The sequence below is a fragment of the Eumetopias jubatus genome, unplaced genomic scaffold (genome assembly GCF_037043125.1).
Source record: "Eumetopias jubatus isolate StellerSeaLion01/CBP00866 unplaced genomic scaffold, mEumJub1_p1.0 scaffold_12, whole genome shotgun sequence".
Taxonomy (NCBI): domain Eukaryota; kingdom Metazoa; phylum Chordata; class Mammalia; order Carnivora; family Otariidae; genus Eumetopias; species Eumetopias jubatus.
This window is the reverse complement of record NW_028274818.1, coordinates 62,601,884-62,625,218: the sequence shown is the minus strand read 5'-3', so window position 1 is coordinate 62,625,218 and position 23,335 is coordinate 62,601,884. Positions and strand designations below refer to the sequence as shown.

The 23,335-nt window shown below is 40.0% G+C and overlaps 1 protein-coding gene across 5 annotated transcripts in view; it reads right to left on the bottom strand.

Annotated features, from left to right (window-relative positions):
* SDCCAG8 (SHH signaling and ciliogenesis regulator SDCCAG8) overlaps positions 1-23,335 on the bottom strand; it is a 231,952-nt gene that overhangs the window by 76,130 nt on the left and 132,487 nt on the right. For 4 of the 5 annotated variants that reach the window (XM_028111549.2, XM_028111548.2, XM_028111544.2 and 1 more), the window contains exons 14-15: positions 8,048-8,175; positions 5,862-5,970 (exon numbers count right to left, since the gene is read on the bottom strand). The exons of the other annotated variant lie outside the window; for it this stretch is intronic. In XM_028111549.2, coding sequence (XP_027967350.2) covers positions 5,862-5,970; positions 8,048-8,175 — 237 coding nt within the window. The remainder of the gene's footprint in view (positions 1-5,861; positions 5,971-8,047; positions 8,176-23,335) is intronic. 5 annotated transcript variants of the gene reach the window in all.

Below are 23,335 nucleotides of genomic sequence, written 5' to 3'. Positions count from 1 at the left end.
GAGATGCACTGCAGATGAACAATACTTCGCTGGATGGTAATGTCATAGGAAATTTTTTTCTTAATTTTTCTTTGTAGTTATGGCCAAATGCCCTATATTGGGGATGTCTTACATGACCACAAAAAGATAAATGTTATTTTGTAAAGTGTACATTACTATCAGGTATTTTATTGCTATGATATTTATTTCTGTTTTGCATATTTTGGGGTTTATAAACATAATGGTAATTTGCCTTCCAACTTGCAGTGTTTGATAAAAATTTGGCAAATGTCCATGAACATCATCATTTGTCTGTCCAGGGCCCACGATATATTGAAAGAACTAGTGGTTTGCAAAGTTTAGAGAGTAAACTTGAGCACCAGTCTCTGTGTTGGTTCCAGATTACGTTTGTGGCATGATTATTCCAGTGACATATAAAAGAATAACTGACTCTAATCCATTTTTATAGAAAATTTAGGTAATTTCTGGCTTCACAGAAGCATGGACTTTTCCCTGCATTTTTATATACCAGTTATATTGTGTAATGGCATTTGCATGAAGTATAATATTTTACTACTACAATTAGGATTACAGTGATAATTGCTTTTTTAAGGGAAAAACCTGATGCCTTAATTTTTTATTCTTTTAGATTCTCACTTGACTTTTGGTGACAATTAGCAGAGGCCAGTATGAGTCTCTCCTTGTAGAATATAATTTTTGTAGCATCCCAACGTAACATTGTCTAAACATGAGGGTGAAAAAAATAGTTTAACCGGGTGTGTGTTCTTTACTTCAATTAAACTCACACAGTTGGATACTGACTGTTGCCAAAACAGTAATATAATTTATACATTATAGTCCACATAGTAAAACTACACTAAAAGTCATTTAACAATATTTATAACACCATAAAATACAGTGTTAAAATATATGAACTGCAATATGTACCAAAATTATAAAATTTGTTTCTCATCATCAGTGATTAAAACCAGGATCATTGCTCTAGCCTCAATACCCACAACCCTGGTGACAGATTAGAATTCAAATCTTAATGATCAATTTACAATTAACAAGATAGAAGTGAAACAAATTAAACCAACCATTATATATAACGAGACCCAATGGACTCCCATTGTTCCTCTTAATTACAAAACGCAAATCACAAATACACAATGGGCAGTGTTAGACATCAATCCACAAGCCTAGCAACCCAGAAAGTGACAATGATGGGGAAAGAAAGAAGAGACGCAAAACCAAAACCACCACGTAGACCGGGGTTCTGTGCTCGCTGCTAGCCTGGCTCTCCAACATGCGAGCGCCGAGGGGCTGCAACCCAGCCCGGGCTTGATCGCCCCCCTGCAGCTGGTAGAGGCTCCCTCCTCCCAGTGCCCAACACTTCTAAGCTCTTTCCAGGCCACGGTCCGAGCCCTGCAAACTGCACTGCAAACATTTTACTGCTGATTCATCCAAGCACCTGCGGAGAGGGAACACTTCCCTCACTTTGATAAAGAGAAATCACAGTTGCACCAAAGATATTTCAAGAGCTCCACTTACCACCCTCAAAAACAACCCTAGGACTTGTAGTAAGCTCCCGGGGTCCCGGGGAATAAAGACGAAAGGGAAGCTAAAGTTTATGAGAGCCTCAACTACAATCAGCCAGCTTGCTTGCCTGGTGCCAATTAAAAGCAAAATGGAATTAATTCTCCCGTCTCGTGGTCAGAAACCAGCTATATCAAATGCACAGAATCGGCAGTTCATTTTTCGTCTGAAAATGGGATGTGCCATTCACAAACCCTGAAGTTACAGACACCACCCAAGCAGTGTGGAATGCGCCGTGCAGAAAGTACCGCGCTGATCACTGGGGAGGGCTTACAGACAACAGGAGCTCAAGGAGCTGCCGTAATACCACACACGTTACTTGGGGAGAAAACACATGCAATAGGCACACTCGGAGGAACCATTTCTAAACACTTGCGCAGGGCAGCCTAGCCTAGCCTGAGGCTGGGGTAATGAGTCGGAGCCTCCAGCACGGTGAGCCCGGACTGTCAGCGCTCCTAGGGACGGCATGGGCTCTGGTCAAATGGCTAGATCTCTGAGTAAAAAATAAAGCTTATTATAAATGGTGTGAAGCCATTTGGTTAGTACGGGATTATAAATAATGTGGAACTCTTCGAGAAAATGTCCCGAGTAAGAAAAGGGGAACCACAGACATTGTTCTCGATTGTTGAGCAATACAAAATAAATATAATACCCACTTTTAAGAAAAATTTTACCCGTAGCACTCTGAGGACAATCTGCCTCAAAATTACCATGTGGTTTCATTATTGTGGAGACTGAACTTCCACAATGACAACACTTTAGAAAGCTCAGAAAACTCCAAGATTTTCCTCACCTCAAAGTGCAGGAAAAATCATTTATCCCCGAAGTTTAGTACAGGGTGTGCAGAGCTCCCAAAGGCTTCTATAGGGCTTCATAAATTTATAATCTTTATTTAAAAAGAAACACCCGGAGCCCTTCAAGTTATACAGGTGAATTCAAAGCAAACGGTAATGTCAAAATCAAATGATACATTTTGTACGAATTTTGAAAATGTCATCCTCGTCATAGAGGGAGCCAGAGGGAAAAGAGACTCCGTGGAGAAGAAATTAAGAGTCAACAACCAACCAACCTTAAAATCACAGTTTATTGTATGAGTGTGAGACACACAAAATGAATATTTTGTAAGCTTTGGGGGCTCTTAAAAGTTTTAACCATAATACGTAAAAATTTTTTGAGTGTTTACGATTGCCAGGCCTTGGTTTTGGATAAACTTGCAAAGTTACAGTAGATGACTATTTTAATTCTTCAGATTTACAAAACAGGCCATCTCAGAGCAGGACTCGAAACACAACCAGCCCCACAGTTTCCCGATCCTGCTTTGTTTGCCTTTACAAAAGTTTTTCTTGTGGTATAGACTTTATGTCTGTCAGAATAGCACTCAGACCCTCCCTGTAAAAGACAATAATAGCTAGATCGAAGTCAAATCCAAACTGCCCCGGTCAAGACCCTGAAAACAACGCCATCAGCTACGGTTCTACTTCCATGTGTCAAGCACCATGCGAGGCACTTTACATACGTGTGTATGTATATATGTGCACCGTATATCTCTCGGTGTTTCTCATCCCCACAACAATACTGCAACATGGTTTTAGAAACGTTTGAGGGGCGCCTGGGTGGTACAGTCGGTTAAGCACTGGACTCTTGTTTCAGCTCAGGTCATGATCTCAGGGTCGGGCTCTGTGCTGAGTGTGGAGCCTGCTTGAGATTCTCCCTATTTCTCGGCCCCTCCTGCCCCGCCTTCACATTTTCTCTCTAAATAAATAATAAATAAATAAATAAATAAATAAATAAATAGAATACATTTAAAAATACACATATTTTATAGATGGAGAAGCTGAGGTTTGGAGGGATTAGGCAATGTACCCAAGGTCACGTAGCCAAGTGGCACAGCGAGATTCGAACCTAGTTCTTTCTGAATTCCAAAGTGGTTTTCACTGCACCCTGCCTGTCATCAACACAGGAATAGGTTGGGACCAGAGTCAGGTCAGGATACGAGGGGTAAAACCATACTTGTTTCATTCATTTAGTCAGTAAGTGTGTACTGAGTGCCAAGTATGTATCAGACAGACAGGAGCACGCTCAGTTGACAAAGCAGTGGTCAGAAACTGGAGGAACCCGAAACAAGGGGAGGTGGAGAGGGGCTGAGGCTCAGTTTCCCTAGATCAGTACAGGGTACATGGATAGATCCAGAGCAGAAGAAAGAGGGCCCAGGACACAGGGCACAGGCTGACCCAGGTTCCCAGGCTTACCCTCACATGACAAGCATGTCTACTTCTCCATGGCAATTTAAAGAATATTTTTTTCTTTCCCAAACTTTCTCATCATAGCTGCTTTGGCCTGATTTTCTTTGGTAGTAGATGTACAAGAAAGATCACAGGCCTTGGAACTAGAAATATGTACAGTAGAACTCTAGCTCTCTTACTTCCCAGTTATTTAAACACTCTTGAGTATTGGTTTCCCCACATGTAAAAGAAGATAATAATTCCTGTCTTGGGGCGCCTGGGTGGCTCAGTCGTTAAGTGTCTGCCTTTGGCTCAGGTCATGATCTCAGGGTCCTGGGATCGAGCCCCGCATCGGGATCCGTGCTCGGCGGGAAGCCTGCTTCTCCCTCTCCCACTCCCCCTGCTTGTGTTCCCTCTCTTACTCTGTCTCTCTCTGTTAAATAAATAAATAAATAAAATATTTAAAAAAAATAATTCCTGTCTCAAGTTATAAGAATTAAATAATATATACCAAGCATAGAGTACCTCCTTCTCTTTTATACGCCACAATTTCCAGAATTGTCTCCTTAGAGAGCCAGATAATTAATAATCAATCACAAAGCAATCTTAAGATAACACAATCTTTTAAGTCCCAGATCAATGTAATTTTTTCCTTAAATTATATGATCCAGTTTTTTTTTGTTTGTTTCTAACAAATTACTTAGTTCTGGGTTTATGTGAGGCAAATCAAGTATTTCTAGTTAGCAGTAGCTACTGTTGATGTATTATGAGGGTCTCTCCTGCAACAAAATCATTTGGGTTTCCTTGTCAAACTTCTTGAAAATATCTGGTATTTTGGCACCCTGAGCTTTCCTCTGCTCAAACTAGATCTTTAATGAGTATTTGCTAAGAAGGTGCACATGTCAGAGCACATTCTGGGAGCTTTATAGGAGCCTCCGTCTTCGTGTGAGCAGAAAGAACTGGATTCATCAGCCCTCTGATTCCCCAAAGGGTTCAGGGATAGGGATTCCAACGACCAAGCCGCCTCACTGATGCAGGAACATGAGATAGGGCTCAGGGTGATCAGATACGCTCTGATTCTCTAGCAAATTCTTTCTGAACGAGATACCTAAGTCAGAAGTTTGTTTGCTGAGCCCCACTGCTTGCTCTGTGTAAATCTAAGTGAACTTCAGAAAAATACAGACGAGATCTACAGGTTATTTTTCCATCGGGCTGTATTTTAGTGGGACATCTGATATCTAGTTAGTGTATGTGAATAATGCCTTTTATAGTTCGATTCAAAGTGATTCTGTCCAATACCATTCATTTGTAAGAGGAAAGCACAGTTCAAGCAAGTCAAGTAAATTTGTCTGAGATTAGACAGTCACTCTCAGAGCTGAGATGAGAACTCAGGCTTCTTGTCATTTAGAGTATAAAATCATTCATTCATGGGAATAATCTGATTAGAAAATGTGCAGAAAATAATTCACGAAGAACCCAATCAATATATTTTATAAAAGAGCTCTGTACCTACAAAATGAAGGATAGCTGTTCTAACAAAACAAATCAATTTTAGGAGAACGAAAGGATGGTTTGGGTTTATTTATTTTCAAGTACCACCTACTTTCATTTTTATAGATACACATTTCATCTATTATCATTTGACTTAAAGATAGTTTCTGGGTGTTCGTGGAGAACTGTGATGACAGATTAAAATGTTAACTCTATCGACGGAAGACTTTAAAACTGCTTGATTTATCTGAATCCTTTATTAAAATACTTGCCATCTTGATCTTTGTGTTCTGAAGTTTCATAACTGTCTGTTCTGAACGTTAAAAAGGTCAAATAATAGTACGTATACATAATCATGAAAAAAAAAAACACCAAGGGGTCTGTATGGACAATTTAGAAAACATACATATTAAGAAATTGTCCATACAGAGGAAATATTTTCACAGGAAATGGGTCAACACATACCTAATTTTGACATCAGCCTCAAATAGTGGAAATGCTGTTTTTTAAGAAAAAAATGACAGTATTCACACAAACAGTGCTCTGAAAGTATCATAGAATATTACCTACCTGCTTTTTTTAGAGATTTGCTCCAGCTTCTTGGCTAATGCACAGCACTCTTCCTTTAACTTTGTCAAAAATGTATTCTGGGAGGTCAGCAATGAATTCTGTTCATTTTCTAGAAATAACAATAACCCCCCCCACCAATATAAGATGTTTATGGTTGTAACTCTTCAGGGCTTCCATATGTAGACCGGTAAAAGTGCTAAAACCACTACCCCCTTCCTATAAGCCACCAGGTCAATTTCAGTGTCCAAAGTCAAAGTACTACTCACCTGGCAAGATACTAAATCTTGGGAGGCATTAATTTTTCTAATAATTACACCCCAGAAACAGTTTTGATCATACCAGCTTGGCGTAATGGTTTAACGTGTTGATAAACTGTCAGATTATCTCAAGGGGAGCCATGGATGCTTATATCTTTGTAATATGCAAGATATTACATTTTTATTTTGACAATTTCACTATAAACAGAGTCGAGAATGATCACAACTAGATAATTCACAACTAAAATAATGGAGGAACTCTCTTCTATACTGTAATTCATGCTTTATGTTTTGTATTTGCCCACATATCTCACTATCCCTACCCCTTGTGTACACTTCTTTCATTATGAAGGTAAAGTACATAATTTTCCCTAGAATCTGGATTTCATTGTCAACAGTATGAGTTTCACCAAAGATCTGGTCAAAGGAATTGAAGACAGTATGGTATTTTTGCACAAAATAAAAGGAAGTGTTCTTAAGATGGTCTTAACCATTAAATCCCCTCACGTAGCACTCAGAGATTCTGTCCAAGACTCCTTGATCACTAGGATCCTGCAAGCAGGAGGGGCAAACACTAATTTTTCCTGGAATTGCCTCCTTTTATTTTTAGTGGAAAAACATCTACTGAGTCTGGAAAAATGCTGGAGGGTATCATGTGGGTCAATATGATATTTGCCTCTTCATAAGCAAATAGATGATTTAATGAATTTTACGTTTCCATTTTTCACCTATAGGATGAACAATCATTTTTTACCCTGTCATCAAACAGAGTGTACACAAGATCATGTGAAAATTATCTTTAAGTGTCAGGCTTAATAATCCCTCTATTTCTTCCCGATTTTAGCCACTGACTGGCAAAAAGCACATAGCATACAAAGCAAAATAAATCAAGGCACCAAAAATTAAGCAACACTTTTCTGGAAGAGACAGGATCAATTAAACTTTTGTTTTAATAGTCCAATCAGCTCAGAGTATGTGGTGTGGAATTATAATGACTGACATGGTCTTGTTTTGACTAACACTGTCTGTGAACACACAACTCACAAGTGAAAGGAGCTACAGAATGCTCAGGCTGAGTTCAGCATCAAACTGCCTGCTTTGAACAAAAGTGCATTTTACTTTCAAATTAAAGGTAAAGAGTTACTGGCCAACTCTGTCTGCAAAACGGCACCGATGTGATGAAAGATGGCAGTTTTTAGCCACACTGACAGCTGTGGCCAGTGCCTTGTATTAGGGAATTTTCACAGCAGTTTGAGAACTTGAAGAATGCAAAGGATTAAACATCACTCTAGATTGGGCTGGGGGAGGTGGCGAAATCATACAAATGCTAAAAATGTTCGAAGCTGCAAAGATTAAATAAAGGAACATATCAATTTGGAGCCACTGAATTACATCCAGCTGCGACAGTGAATTAAGAACCGATTAATGGCTAAAGCTTTTCTCCAGTTTGGATGCTGAAGCAAACTCATTAGGCTTTTAGAGTAGCTATAATGTGTGTACTGTGGGAACTGTTCAGTGCTATTCAGGAGACTCTAACTGTAAGCTCAGAGCATTTCCCGCAGAGCTTCTGATGCTATTTTTTTATATAACATGTGTGCCTGAAAACCCAGCCAAAAACAAGCCCTTTGTTTTTCTACTTTGTTGTGGTCTCTCTCAGCTTTACGTTTCTTGAACACAGGTAAATAAACTCATAATCCAGATGGTGCAACAGATGTGAGAGCAGTTCCTGAAATCAACAGACAGTGGGCAATACTTCCCATTTTCTCTTTTAAACGCTAACTAATATGTAATTCGGAATCTCCGGTGTAGTTAGCATCTGCTCCCTTCGGCCAGCCAAAGGTTACAGGTGTTCCTGATGTCATTTCACAGTAAGGCGTGGGCCTGGCTTGTGAGCCAGGGCCCAGGCTCTAATCTTTCCCTACCACCTACCAGTTTTGTCATGCTGGGCCTCCATTTGCTGTATCTTCTGTGTCAGCTCCTGTTCTCTTTGCTGGGCCTGAAGGGCTTGGGCCTTTGCTTCGTTGCTAAAGCTCTGCTGAATGCTATCTTTTTCCAGTCTACAAAGCAGAGAGGAGACGGACAGAAATGTAATCTACAGATGCACCAAGCCCCACTATTTCCCCTACAGACCAGAGAGGGCTGATACCTAGTAAATTGTGAAGCAGAAGAGGACAGCCTGTCAGACCCCCTCCTCCTTCCCCCTCCCCCTTCCCGGCCCCCCCTCCTCCCCTCCTCCCCCTCCCACCCTGGCCCCCTGGGGGGCAGAGCCAAGGGGCCTTTCATGCTGTGTTTAATACATGTCATAAATCGAAATGGACTAAAGTATACAACTTTAAAAATCAAAAAATCATGACAGCTGAATATTGATATTTTGTAACCTGAAAACACAAACCTCCTTTCCGGTAAGGCTGTCAACATTCTGGGCCACCATTTCGTGTTTTATCTTTTGAATGGTCAATATTTCCTACAAATCTTGCGGTCCTACGAATGGCATGATTCAATACACCGAAACTTAAATTCTTGAAACTCAGCTTTGTAGACCACCTCTGCTTTTCCTCCCCAACTTAAAATGGAACCTCAGATAGAATGTAGGAGATCCTATCTAGAAGCAAGGAAATGATTCTGCATGTTTTCGTTAAACATTTCTGCACATTAGGCCACGTAATGGGAATATAAATATGAATATGAAAATGAAAAATTTCCCCAGCACGTCAGAATAAGATCTCTTTTGCGTCATGCTGAGAGAAGTTGCACGATCAGAATATTCCGTCGTCCAAGACAACGTCGCAGCCCGTGGTGATGGGATATTGACCCAGTGAGATGGGTCATCCCGTTGGGTCAATATCCCATCACAGTGGCTCCTAAAGAAAGAAACTGCCTAAACAATTAGAAGCCGAGGCAGCGATACTGATACTGCAGACACACATCAGGTTGGTTCCTCATGCTCTGAATATAGGTAAGTGGAATGAGGGTTTCCTTTAATTAACTGACTTAGTTATGTCTAACTCCTAATCTCCTTGTGGGCATTTCTCATCCGTGCTGTTTTAGTTTACTAATTGAGATATTTACTGCCTTGCCTTTGCCAAACCAAAAATAAACAATTCCATAAAGCTATCACTAGTAGTCTACATACCGCTGTGGAGCTTCGATTCATTGGCTTCTAATCATAAAGCAACATAAGGAAAGTCTGTATTGAAATTGGTCAATGCATGTGGTAATGCTGCCGTGTAAAATTTCAGGAGGAAACTATACCTATACCTCACTCAAATGGAATCATCAGGAGTCCACGATAAATGTGAAATAAGGTCCCTTCTGGTGCTTCTAATAACAACACCCCCTTGGACCTGCTCCAAGGTCTTCCCTCACACTAAGTTCCAAACTGGTATATTGCAACAAATAGATACACTAGGCCACTTTTTGCCTCCCCAGTCACACCATGCATCTTCTGCCCATGGATCACTGCATATGTCTCTTTTGTTTTCCTGGGATGGCTCCCCCTCTGCATCCTGTTCCACACCCCCCCACACTCACCCCCACCCCTCTCCCTCTGCTCAGCGTGTACTTCTCCTTTAAGGTCTGCTCAAAATTCTCCCCTCTCCTTCCATTCTCTCCTAAATTAAGTATTCTTTCCTTAATATAGGTTGTAAATGGATACGTCCCACTAAGATGGCATTTATCACACTTGACTTACTGCTTCTTGTCATCTTTGTCTCTCTAAATCCGGAGCCCGGCTCAGGATTGGTACATAAGAAGCAGGCAGTGAATGCTTAATGAATAGATGTTCTTAGACCCTCGCCATGGGGCAAGGGAGGATGCAGTCTTCAGTGAGGCTGGAGAATCTGCTCAAAGCTAGTTTGAGGAGGCAAAAAGTTTTCAGACATTTCAAAAGGAAGAGTGTCTGGAAGAGAGAAGCTGCAGTGACTTCACCAGCTAGAAACCGTGCTGCTGAAGGAATCAGCCTAAAGAGACTGTGGACTCTTCCACTGAGGAACCACCCCAATGTCAGGCCCCTGGTTACAGGCACAGAGATGTGAGGCTCTGAGATCACTAATAACTGGGTAGCCTTACAACACACTGCTCAAAACCAATATCCACTTGAGAGTGAAAAGGAGTGCTACTGATAGTCATACCAGGACCACAGCCATGACTGGGGCTACCCTTTGCCAACCCGGGCTGTGGTTCTCCTACATAAAGGGGTTGCCAGGCTCAACATCAATTTTTAGCACGAGAAGCTGCCTAATAACGGATATTCTAAATTTACTATGGAAAAAATAACTACTGTTAGTAGTTCTCCTTAAAAAATAAGACAATTTAAAAGAATGCGCTACTGAGGCACCTGGGTGGTTCGGTAGGTTAAGCGTCTGTCTTCGGCTATCCCGGGGTCCTGAGATCAGGCCCCTCACTGGGGTCCCTGCTCACCAGGGAGCCTGCTTCTCCCTGTCCTTCTGCTCCTCCCCCCCACTTGTGCACAAGCTCTCTCACTCTCTCAAATAAATAAATAAAATCTAAAAAAAAAAAAAACAATGCTCTACCAACAAATGTTGACTTAAACAAGTTTTGTTTCTTGAATCCTTCTCCAATTTTTACTCTATTTTAGAAACTACATGTTATTTTATAATTTTTAATTGAGGTATAATTGACATATAACATATTAGTTTCAGGTGTACAACATAATGGTTCGGTATCTGTACGAAGTACGAAATGATCGCCACAAGTCTAGTTAACGTTTTTTTTCCATTGCATAAAAACACAGCTTATCTTTACTTTCCTATTTCCTCCCTCCAGCCCCCTTTCCTCCCGTGTTGCCTTCTCCCTTTGCAGGTTCTTTCTGACTTAGTAGGCTTTTTATAAAACCTTAGAATGTTGGAACTGAAAGGGAATCTCAAATCTGCTTAATCAAATCCTCTCACATTATAGCCGAAAAAAGAAATAGGCTTGAAGGTTACATTGTAAGTGATGTGAAGGCAGAGGTGGGACTTGAAATATTCTGATTTAGGGAAACCTATTTTATGGCACTCTAGAGGTAATGCAATCATGGATTGAAAGAATTAATAAAAACCACTTATGTGTCCAAGGGAGGGATTAGAGAAGAATCCAAATCAATTCATTTAATATTTATCATAACTCTATAACTCTATTATGTAAAAGACACTCTGCTAGGCACTGAGTCAAATAGAGATAAATGTGGCATAGTCCTTGCTCCCAACAGGGACTTCAAACAGCTAAAATAAGAAGTAGAAGGTGGAATACACCAAAAGAAATCTACCAAATTTGGGAAAACTACCAAAGCAAAGAAAAATGAGAGGTCCGTTCCAGCTGGGTGTGAGAGTGTCATGAAGGGTGGCTGAGCTAGTCTTCCCCAACTGGGTTTCTTTCAGTTCTCACTCAGAACACTGATGATTTCATTTAATCAAACTTTTAGTTAGCCATATTTTATAAACTGGAATAAAAGAAATGGCAGTAAAGAAGAATTTCTTGGTTGTGATTAAAATGAGGCTGAAAGATTTAGACATAATTGCTAAAAACTGGAAACAGTCAAGGGGCGCCTGGGTGGCTCAGTCGGTTAAGCGTCCGCCTTCGGCTCAGGTCATGATCCCGGAGTCCTGGGATCGAGCTCCGCATAGGGCTCCCTGCTCAGCAGGAAGCCTGCTTCTCTCTCCCCCACTCCCCCTGCTTGTGCTCTCCCTCTCTCTCTCTCTGTCAAATAAATAAATAAAATCTTAAAGAAAAAAAAGCTGGAAACAATCTAAATGCCCATTAACTGCTAAATGGCTAAAGAAACTGTGGTGTCACCTTACAGGGATACTAGGAATAGTAAGAATAAAAAGGAACAAGCTACTGTAAGTAAAACACATGGATGAGCCTCAAAAGCAGTATGCTTAGTTAAAGAAGCCAGACGCTACAAACATATTGTATGCTTTCATTTACATGACGTTCTAGAAAAGTAAACACTAGAGTGACACGTGAGTGCCACCAGGACCTAAGAACAGGGGGTGTGTGTGAGGGAACAAAGGGGCATGAGGGACATTTGGGGTTGACAGAAGTGTTCTCTATCAGGATTATAATGGTTCCACCTCTGTATATATTTGTCAAAATATTTTTCATTGCACATCTAAAATTGGTGATTTTTATTATATTTAAATTTACCTCCATAGAGCTGATTTTAAAAGGGAGAAACTGCACTAGAATAGGAACATCTACCTTCTTCTCCAAGTTATTCACAATCACCGGTGGCCACATGTGGGCATGTCCATGTTTTCTTGATGATAATTAAGAGTTAAAGGAAGTACACAAGCACTGGATAGTCCTCAAACATGGACCAAGCACACATAGAGGTTTTGTCACTCCTTTTTTCCAATTACAGTTGATTATATTCTCTAAAAATGTCTGCAATGATACTTACCATCCCATTAAAGAAATGGACTGAAGAATTCACTTTATGTTTTTCATCCTCAACTTTTCTATATCATTTATTATTTTAAATCCTGCTATTTTAAAAATATTCATGTCACAGAGCAAAAATGATTTATTAGATTTTTTTTTTAAGGACATTCTAAATTTTATAGCAACATTGAAGGAGTAAAAGTTTCTTATGGTCCTAAAGTTCACTGATGAGTCTGAGACAGAAATGATGAAAGCTTCAAGTCTAACCTGAGCATGGGGCCTGTAGTGGCAGTGATTTGAGGCACCAATCCTGTCACCTGTTCATTGAGGGCTGAAGCTGTGGTATTAAACATACAACCCTGTGGTTAAATGGCATTTCCCTTCTAAAGTACAATACAGAGAGCTTTGTGACAGTAGAATATTGGTATGACAAAGTTATGAGACCCTTTATAACATGCTGACTAGCCGAGAGCCATTCCTGATGGAATTATAGAGAAAAAAAGCAGGGAGGTATGGGTGTCACTGTGAGTTAAGACACATGACGTCCTTGTTCCCAACATTGGCGACATTATCTTTGATCACTTGGTTAATGTGCTGTAAGAAAGGGCTTTCCTTTCTCTCCCATTATTAATTCACTGATATCAGCATGGAGTTATGGATTCTTATTTTACTCAGTGGGCTATAATCGATTATGGCCACTATTTATTTTTTTGTTCAACTCATCCAAGCTGTTTCCTATGTTATATATCTCTATTATTCCTATGAACTTCCTGGCTTTCTACCCCCACCAAGATGTTCCAGGCTCATCTGGTACTATCCTTGTACCAGTCTTGCAATCAGCATTTCTCCAAGGAACTCTTCTGCCTTTTAATAGAGAATGGTATTTAGAAACCAGTATCATCAGGTGGTGCACATTGCTACTGAGAAGTCTGCTTCTAGGTCACCTTGGTAGACAGAACCAGGATAGGAATATACATATAAATGTATAAATATATAAGTATTTTTCCATGTATGTTTATATTAATAATACATGTACATTCAGACTGATCTTTCCAATTCTGATCCAACAACATAGATAGAACCTAGTCTACCCTCTTTCCATCACTATAACTTTCCTCCTCAACAGTGAGAAACTTGGCTCCCATTATCTTCAACATATTTACTCATTTGTTCAAACTTACACAGTATACACAGAAAGCACTTTCAAAATTGCTGATCTACTACAGAAAGTGCATCTTCTGTGAACTGGAATTAAACATTTGCTTACAGTTTCATTTGCTTTGTGGTTTTTTTAATTTTTATTTTTACTTATTTATTCTTTTTTACACAAATGCATACACCATTTTCAGTTGATTTCCTTTGTGTTCTGGGAAAATTACATCTTGAGAGGCAACAGAATACACTAGAAAACTCACAGAGCTACAGTGTCAAAGTATGGCATTCACTTTCTTATTTCTTGTGTGGCCATAGACAAGTAACTTAATTCTTTTAATCTTGGGGTTCTTCAAATAGGGCAGAAAAAAATCCTACCTTGAAGGATTAATAATTTTAATAAGCTATTATTTATTAATGTTTACCATAAGTTAAGCTCTTCACATTTATCCTTTTATTTAATTCTCATACTAACCCTCTGAGGTAGAGTCTCTTACTATCCTTACTTTATAATTGAGGAAACTGAGGCCTAGAAAGGTCATATTACTTGTTCAAAATCTCCTAGTTATTAAGGGGCATGGCCAGGAAATCCAGGCCTACCTGACTCTAAAATCCAACAGTATGAATCCCGATGCTTCAATCTCTTAGTTTATCAGGGATGAAGAGAAATGAGAAAAGGTTAAAAGCATAACAACATCATTGAAATAATTAAATTATCCCTAAGTGTGTGTCTTTTAAAACCTGTATTATCCATCTTGACAGCTGAATTCCAAGACAGTTCGCCTTCTCCTTTTCCATTTGTCCCATATGTTATTGGATCACTTCTTCCCACAGTGACATTATCAATCAGTTGTATCTTTCTTAAAGAAATACATTGACTTTTACAAAAACATTGAAAGCCACACAACTATGTCTCTGGGCTCAAGCTGGTCACAGAGTTCTAGAGAAGATAAGACAAGCACATCTTATCTGGACTGTAAGTACCTAAGAACTAGAGACCTTGGTTTTGCTCACTAATTTATCCCAAGAGCGTGGAATGGTGCCTGGGACATACCTGTGCAGTCAACAAATATTTGATGAACGGATGAATGAAAGAATGAATGAATGAATGACTGTTAAGAGATGGAAAGTACTATGTCTCCACACAGGTTTAAGGATCCTCTTGTCTACTGATTGGAAGAGAACAGGATCAGATAATCCCTATTTTGGCCAACAATTTAGTTTTATATTGTTATGGGCAACAATAACAAAGTAAAAACAACAGTAAAATTAGTAGGCAACATGGTATCTTTCATGTTTGACAAGAACACAAAATCCTGTACTTGTTTACTGCTAACAGGGGCTATGGTCTCATAGTTGAGCAAACATAGAAATACTAGAATAGAACAAACTGGGATAAAAAAATACAAGAGGAGTAGCTTTCAGTAACCCCTACTTCCTCAAGTATGCAAAAAAACCCTAATGGCATCATACATATTTCCTAGAGTAAATTATTTCTATTTTCTTCACTGCAAAGTGTGTCAGAATTTTAAGTACAATGTTGAAAGATGAGTTATCAGATTAGAACATGAGTCACTTCTAGGAAAGGAAGCAGAAACAGAAAGGAGATCAACGTCTTTCAAAGGAATAAACACAAAAGAAAGGAAATAATTAACAAAACCAGCCCTAAAAATAATTTTCTCTCCCAAAGTGTTCTTACAGTATCTCCAAAATAACTTGAAAGCTCTAACCATCAAGCAAAGGAGGCCATGCTTGACGAGATACTGCCCGCTTCTGTTACGTGGTGTGCGCAACTCACATTGACTTCAGACAAAACCACGGACTCTTACCAACTCAGTGTCCTTCCCACATCTGTGCTTTCTGTTTTGCAAAGAACATTCAAACACATTGACCTCTCTACTCTTCCTAACAATTCTGGAAGGCAGGGAGATGGAACAGTTAGCCCTGCTTGACACGAAGAGACACCTCAAGCCCAGAGAATTAAGAGATTTGCTCCACGGTGCACAGCTCGTAATAAGTGGCAGATCTAGAACCGACACCTGTCTTCTCACTTCAAGTCCAGTGTACTTCCATTCCATGGCATTGCCTCACATGAGTGGCTTTGTCAGACTCCTACTGCTCATCCATTCCACAAATACTTAAAACACCTACTTTGTGCCAAGCACGAAAGTGTGGGGATGCATCAGAGTTCAAGACACAGACCGCGACCGTGCCTTCAGAATTCATGGTGAAGAAAACAGACAAGAAAGAACAACTGAAACAGAATGGGAAAAAAATATGAAAATAGGGCTAACGTCCTGCTATCCTATGGGAAGATGGGATAGGAGTTGGAGAGTGGCGAGGTACAGTCAGGGAGGATTTTAGGAAGCTTAAAAAAATTAGAGGCTGAAAAGGAGTTGTAATTAGCCATCCAAAGCATGAGAAGAATCTTTTTTTTTTAAATATTATTTATTTGATAGAGAGAGACACAGCGAGAGAGGGAACACAAGCGGGGGAGTGGGAGAGGGAGAAGCAGGCCTCCCGCGGACCAGGGTGCCCGATGCGGGGCTCAATCCCAGGACCCCGGGACCATGACCCAAGCTGAAGGTAGACGCTTAATGACTGAGCCACCCAGGTGCCCCTGAGAAGAATCTTGAGACAAGTGAAGTGGACAGTGTGTGCAAGATTCAGGGTGGAGAGATAACCCAGGTGCCTTTGGAACATTGCAAACAGCCTTGGCATGACCAAAGGGTGGCATATACATGTTGCAGGGTAGAAGCGAGCTGCTGGTAGAGGGAGATTGGAGAAAGAAAAGACTGAAGATGTAGGCAGGAGCCAGAACATGAAGCTATTTTTAAGGACTTCATCCTAAGGGAAATAGGGAGCCAATGTAGGGTTTTAAGCAGGGGAGTGTTGTGATCACACTCATACTTCAGAAAGATCACTCTGGCTGCAGTGTGGGGAACAGATGGGGAAGGGACAACATTAGAAGCAGGGAGAGCACTTATTACTACAGCAATAGCAAGAGCAATTTCTGAAATTGTTTCCTAGATGTGGTAGCTACCATAGGTAGATACTGACACTGAACAACCTCCAAACGCACATTTCAGCAATTTTCACCCTTAAAACATTTCAAGAGCTCAGAGGTCTCTGATGCGTAAGTAACTGTAAGTCTATTCCATTTTGTGACACCGTGGGCCCAGTTCACCAGACCAAAGAATAAGAACAAATATGCTACTGCATAAAATAAACTAGATCATGATTTTGCCTTTGTATCTTCCTATTGTCAAAATATGCGTATTTTCCATCTCTGACCCTTCTATATAAACGGATCACGTTAGTCCATTCCTGACTTTCCTCTCTGAAAAATGTCAGTTTATCTACATAGTCCCCACAATTCATCCTTCTGATGAGTAACTTCAGATCGGACATCAGTAGGATCAACATATATGTTATAATGGCATTTCTGTAAACTGTCAATGGATATGCGTCATTGTCAAGTTGTGATACCACTGATTGAAATACGTTTCTACTTTATTATTAAAATGTTCTTGAAATTACTTCTCAGATCCACTATTAAATGGGGAATGTGTTGGTTGCTTTGTGGCTACTAAATTTATTAAGAAACAGGCTATAATAGCAAGAATTGCAATTATCAAATACACTTTATCGCATCTTATTTCTTAAGCGCTATAGAGTCATGCTTCAATTACCTGGGATGTTGGGAGGTGAGAAGTTCCACATGAGAGAACTTTTCCAGGCATCGGGCCCCAAGAAATCTGACCATTTACAGTAGAAATATGTCTCAAATATATATTAATTATGGCTCTGCTTCCTTGAGCAAACTATAACGAATATAATCGACTCCACTTGATAGTCAAGGTCATAGTGTCAAGTGAGGAAGGCCCTCTTGCTGCTACTGTTGCCCCTGCTATGAAGCTCTTGGGGGTCACTGCTCCCCCTTGTACCTCCAGGTGCCCACCACCAGTGAGTGACTGGAAAGAGAAGGTGCTTTGTAACAGCTGCTGCATGGAAAGTCTCAGACGCTGTTCTAAAGATCCAGAAAGCAAATGGAAGTATGAGCGGCTTCTTCTAATTTTTTGCATTGGTTGTTTTGGGTATGACTTGCTGCCATGCTTTTTGTTTTGTTTTGTTTCTTAAAAGTACTTTTTAATTTATATCTTAGTTTATAGCTATGGGTCAAATGGCTGAATTTACCAGAAGTCTGAGTCTGAGCAAATGGGGAAATGCCGTAATAAAGATAGGAGAGTTTTCACTGTTGCTGAAGTGGTGTGTTTTTGGTCAAACACTCAGTATGTTTTAGGATTGTGTATTACTGACTAACCTTGGCTTGATAACAAAAATACAGTTCGTTCATTTTTAAAACTTGATTGAGATCTCTGTAAACTTTCCATAATTTTGCATGGGATTCTGGAGCTGAAAAGCACAATTACATTTTACAGAAGAGAAAACTGACCAGGGCCCAAGTGTTCAGATTCCCATCCCAGTGTTATCCTCACTCTTCCAAATTAGAGAAGCATGTTCCTGCCACAGGCCTGGGGTCATTTTCCTCATGAAAACATTTTCCCTTGCAGTCATTTTATGATTTGTTTAACCCGATTTCTATCTGGCTCGGAACATGTGCTTACAACAATTCTTACCTACCTTCTGAAAGGTTCCTTTTCCGCAGTAATGTAAGTGTGTGTTGGGTTTTCTACTCCCCATTCCTATGGCTGCACAGCTGTTCTTTCTGTTCCCAAAGACCTGCTTCTACCTTTATTCTAAATCTATATTGAAACTCATTTCTACAGGGTAGCCTGTTCTGAGTGCACCCAAAACAGGGGAATTCATGCCCTGAGGAAAGGAGTAGAAGCAACTAAAATCCTAAAGGGCCTCTAAAAGCAACATTGTGCTCTTGGCCTTGAGGCCTCAGCACGTGAGCCCCCCCGCCAGCACAGCTGGGTCACGCATTTGCACACACGAGCCAGAGGTTAAGAGCTCAGACCTTGGTGTCCGCCGGCTTTACTCCCTCACTTACCCTATGACTCCGTTTTCTCAAATGTGAAATGGGGCTAATGATGTGTCTCTCCTTCGGAATACCAGGACATTGTATGTAAAATATACTTAGTACAGCATGGGCATATCCTGTGTTCAAAAATATTAGTCGGTACCACTATTATTCTCATTATTATTTCCTAGAAGATGACTATTCAAAGTGTAATGATCCATACAATTATCTCAAAGACCCACAAGCCCAAAGAAAGAATAAAAAATGTCCTCAATTTCCTGATAAAAGCTCCCTGATATGGAAGGAGTGGTATTCTACCGTGGGCGTGAGTTGGGGCTTTGGACACTCCCAGACTAGACTGGGGCCCTGGCCCTGAGAGGCCCTTGCCATGAGCCCTTGGATGGGAGCTGTCTAAGGTCATTTTCTCATTTAGTGAAATGATGTTATCTGGATACGTGAGACAATCTATTTAAAGCAACCAGCAACATCCGGCCCAGACCACCATTTGACAAACGTCTAAATTCAACTAATGGCCTGGCATCTAGTTATTTCATTGTCGAATTTATTTGCAACAGCTGTAAGGTGTAAAGGCAAAGCCGGGACCCTAAGATAGGGTTACTCTCAGGGGCGGCTGGGACAGTGAGGAGTTCGGCTGCTCTTCAAAGAATGACCAGTAAATGGCAGCTTCCTCCTCCTCCTCCCCCTCCTGCCCAAAGTGGCAGTTCTTTAGAAAAGGACTAATCAAAGACAGGCCTGGCTACTGGCTCCAAAATTACAGAAAAAGCTGACATGATTTTCTTGTTTTTATAGAATGATTCCAGTTCTTGTAGAAATAGAATTCAGGGTTTATGCTCAGGAGAAACCAACTGCATCTACACGGGGTGTTGAGAAGAAGCTGGGGAAAGTGAACACAAGAGCCTGGGGCTGCCATGGTTTTATACAGCAGCCACTGGCCACACGTGGCTGTCACTACCTGATGCGTGGCTAGGCTAAAGTGAGAGACACTGTAGGTGTAAATAATAATGCACCGGGCTGGGGAGAATTAGAAAAAAAAAGCAAAAAAAAAAAAATCTCATTAATTTATCTTGATTACATGTTGAAATGATACCATTTTCTATATTGGGTTAACAAAACTATTAGAATTAATTTCACCTGTTTCTTTTCACCTTTTAAAATAAGGCTATTTGGAAACTTTTCATTAAATATGCAGCTTGCATGTTGTGGCTCTCCTTGTATTTCCACTGGACAGTGTGGGTTTGAGCATAACTCCTTTGTCTATTTCCCCAGAGCAAAGAATCATTTTTAATCCCGATGGGCTACAAATCAAAATAACCATGTTGCCAAAACTTGCTAACTTTAAATGCCTCATGAAGATATCAAATCTCATCATTTTTTATAAAAAGCAAAAGCTATTAAAATAACATTTTTTTTTTTTTACCTTGACAAACTTCTCATTTAAGTCGTCCAGTCACCATTGCTTGAAAGGAGAAATAAGAATTCTGATAGAAAACGAAGAATAGCTAATGCTGAAGCAGTTACCATATTACACAAATGTAAGCAATAAAATCTTTTTTTAAAAGAAATCAGATCTGGTTTGAAGCATCTTCCAAAATACATATGCATAATTAAAATTAAATTATAAAGCATATTAAAAATTATTCCACACAGCCAAGCTGGCAAATTATAGAAAAATATCCAGTTATGAACATGCATTAAGACTCCTAATAAGTAAATGTGCATACAGTTGGAAAATCTTAATAGTCTCTCTGTAATTATTAAATGGCAATAACAGTTTCCCTAAGAGATTTTCCCCCACAGATTTCTTTTCTTTTCCCCCACAGACTTTTGAATCCCCAGTAATCAACCTTGTATCACTCATTACTTGTTTCTAGTAAAAAACTAGCACTTTCAAAGCTGATCAAGAGGACCACGTAGTTGTATTAGTCAATCAGTGTGTCAGCCAGTATAAACTATCCCACCGCCTGGTGAGCTAATCTGTTGCCTTCGTAATTCTCACTTACTGCAAAACATAATCTGCACTTTGTGGAATTCAGATAAACCAATGAATGGTTTCAACCCTCTACAAAAATTGCTGGAGTTTGTTTGTTGGAAGAAACAGAATTTAAAACCCAGCAAGGGGAGGGGTGGATGGGGAGCCAGGACCGCACACAGCAAGCTCTTGCGAGAGTCACTGTTCCAGCCATCATTATCACTGCCACATCATTATTTACAGAAAATCTTACCAATAGGAGCTGCTGGAAATAATGATAAATTATAGGCACCTCCGAGTGTATTTACAGAAAAATTAACACATTAGGAGTGCTCAACTTCTCGACTTCTAGAGCTTACTCTCCATGAGTTGCTCCATTTCTTCAGGACACTGGAAGGGATATACTTAGAAGGGAGAATACTGGGCTAGCAAGAGCTGAAGGAGAGAAAGGTCTATTGCAGAGTCTGATTTAGGGGCCCAGACTTCGACTCTGTGCCAGTAACTCCTGGCAGAAGGTTTTCTGAAAGGACTTACATCCCAAAGCATCCATGGTATTTTACTCTACGAAATCTTATTCTAAGAGTCAAGCTTTGAGAGAGGTACCTAAATCTTATCAACTGACTGGCGTCCAGTTATGTGCCAAGTTGTTTTTCAAGAACTATATATAAAGTCCAAGTTAGAATGGTGGAGCTGGAGAACCCATTTTAACCTTAACTCTGGCCCAGCTGACCATTCAAGGAATGGTCAGAGATGTTCCCCTGTGCTTTAGAGGACAGACTCAACCTAAATTGAAAGGTACCCACACGCCTGCTCTCAGCATGAACGGAACGGCTGGGGAGAGAAGTTCCAGAGGTGCCGACAAGAAAACAAAAACCTCCCACGTGACAATTCGCAATTACCCTACCACAAATGAATTTAGATTAATTTTTCCCAAAGTGTATATTCCTAAAAACCTGATTCCTGGGAGAGATGTGGAGATTTGGTAGAAGAGATTCCATAAGTCGTATAAATTTGGAAAATGTTGAAAACTAAATCCCTTTCCAAGAGAGTCACAATGCGCACTAGTTAGCATTTCCAAGGCTCTGAGAAGCCCGACTGGCAAGAACCCTACTTAATTCAACTTTCCAAAAGGAACTGATCACAGAATCGATTTTCTCATGACAGCCACCATCAGAGACAACATACTAAGTGTAATAAATAAGCCTATTCTGGAGCCTAATTGCTGAGGCTTGAATCCCAACTCCACCTCATTGCTAGTGCTGTGAACTTGGTCAAGGTAGTAACCTCCATACACCTCAGTTTTCATATCTGTAAAATGGGCTCATGGCAGAATCTACCTGAAAGGGTCACACGGAGACTAAGTGAGTTAATATGAGTAACGTGCTCATCACAGAGTAAGCAATGTGTCCTGGGAGCTATCTTGACCATTACCCCCAGGAGGAGTGTTCCAAGAAGTGGTCATTGTTTGTAAGTTACAGCTCTTTTGTTTGTTTCAAGAACTAGTAACTGGTGGAAAAGTCCAAAAAGAAAATTGTTTTTCCTTTCAGCAACAGGTTGTGCAAGACTCCTACAGAAAGATTTTAACAGGTTTCTTCCGACAAGTCGTGTTATCACTGAATACCAGGGGTGTATAATGTGGAATACCAAACAGCGCTAGACTAAGAGTGAGGAGATGGAGATTGTACTCTTAGCTTCCACTGCAGAACTGCTGACCTTGGGCAAGTCACTTAGCGTCCCTCACTGCAGTCCTCACATATGATAATGAGGGTTGGACTAGGCTTGTTTCACTAATTCGTTCACTCCCAATGATCTGAGCTAAGCTAAGGAATATTTATAAATACAAATGCTGTTTTCCAGATTTTACGCACATACATGTAGGTAAGTTATTACATCCATTTTATACAGCGCCTGGTATAGCTAATGTTGAATGAATGCCTATTTAATAGCAATCAACCCGTTATCCCTTCAGTCAAAAAAAATTACAAAACCCCTATGACATAAGACATGATGCTGAGCACAGCTAAGTTTACATGTTTCTGGAAAGCTATGAGTTCCACCCATAAAGAGCCTGCAGTTTAATCTGTGATGTAGCAAATGAGGACTAATTGTTAATTCCTTTTTCCAACCTTTCAGTTTGTATCCCACAATTCAGGTGAATTTTGTGGCATTATTTTACACAGAAGCACCACACTAGTTTTCTATATTATTATAAAAAGGCTCTATATTGCTATAAGAGGGATTTTATAAAGGTATTCAGGAACTCTGATGGAAGAGATGGCAAACTCAGTACCTTACAATTAAAGCAAGTATGCACAATCAACTTTATGTAAAATTTTAGGTTAATAAGAATATCTATTAAATGAAAGCGTCTTAACAAGTGGGGGAAAAGAGGCACATTTTGAAGCTGGTTGTAAATACAGATGATCAATTTCCTTTTGTTAGAAGAAATCATTTACTCGTTTTCCTCCAAATATACAGTTGTGTACATTTCTTAAAAAGAAATGACCAAGAGCACACGGCTCTCCATGAACAACACAGGCGTGAATAAACATCTTCTATAACTGCTAATCAAATTGCAGTTCTCTCTTTTCACTGACAAAAGCAAGCCATGGATCATAGACGTGATCTCTAAAATCAGAACGTTCCGAACACTAGCCCTAACCAAAGCTATCTGATCCAGGCTACTCTGAGATGGGTAACGTGA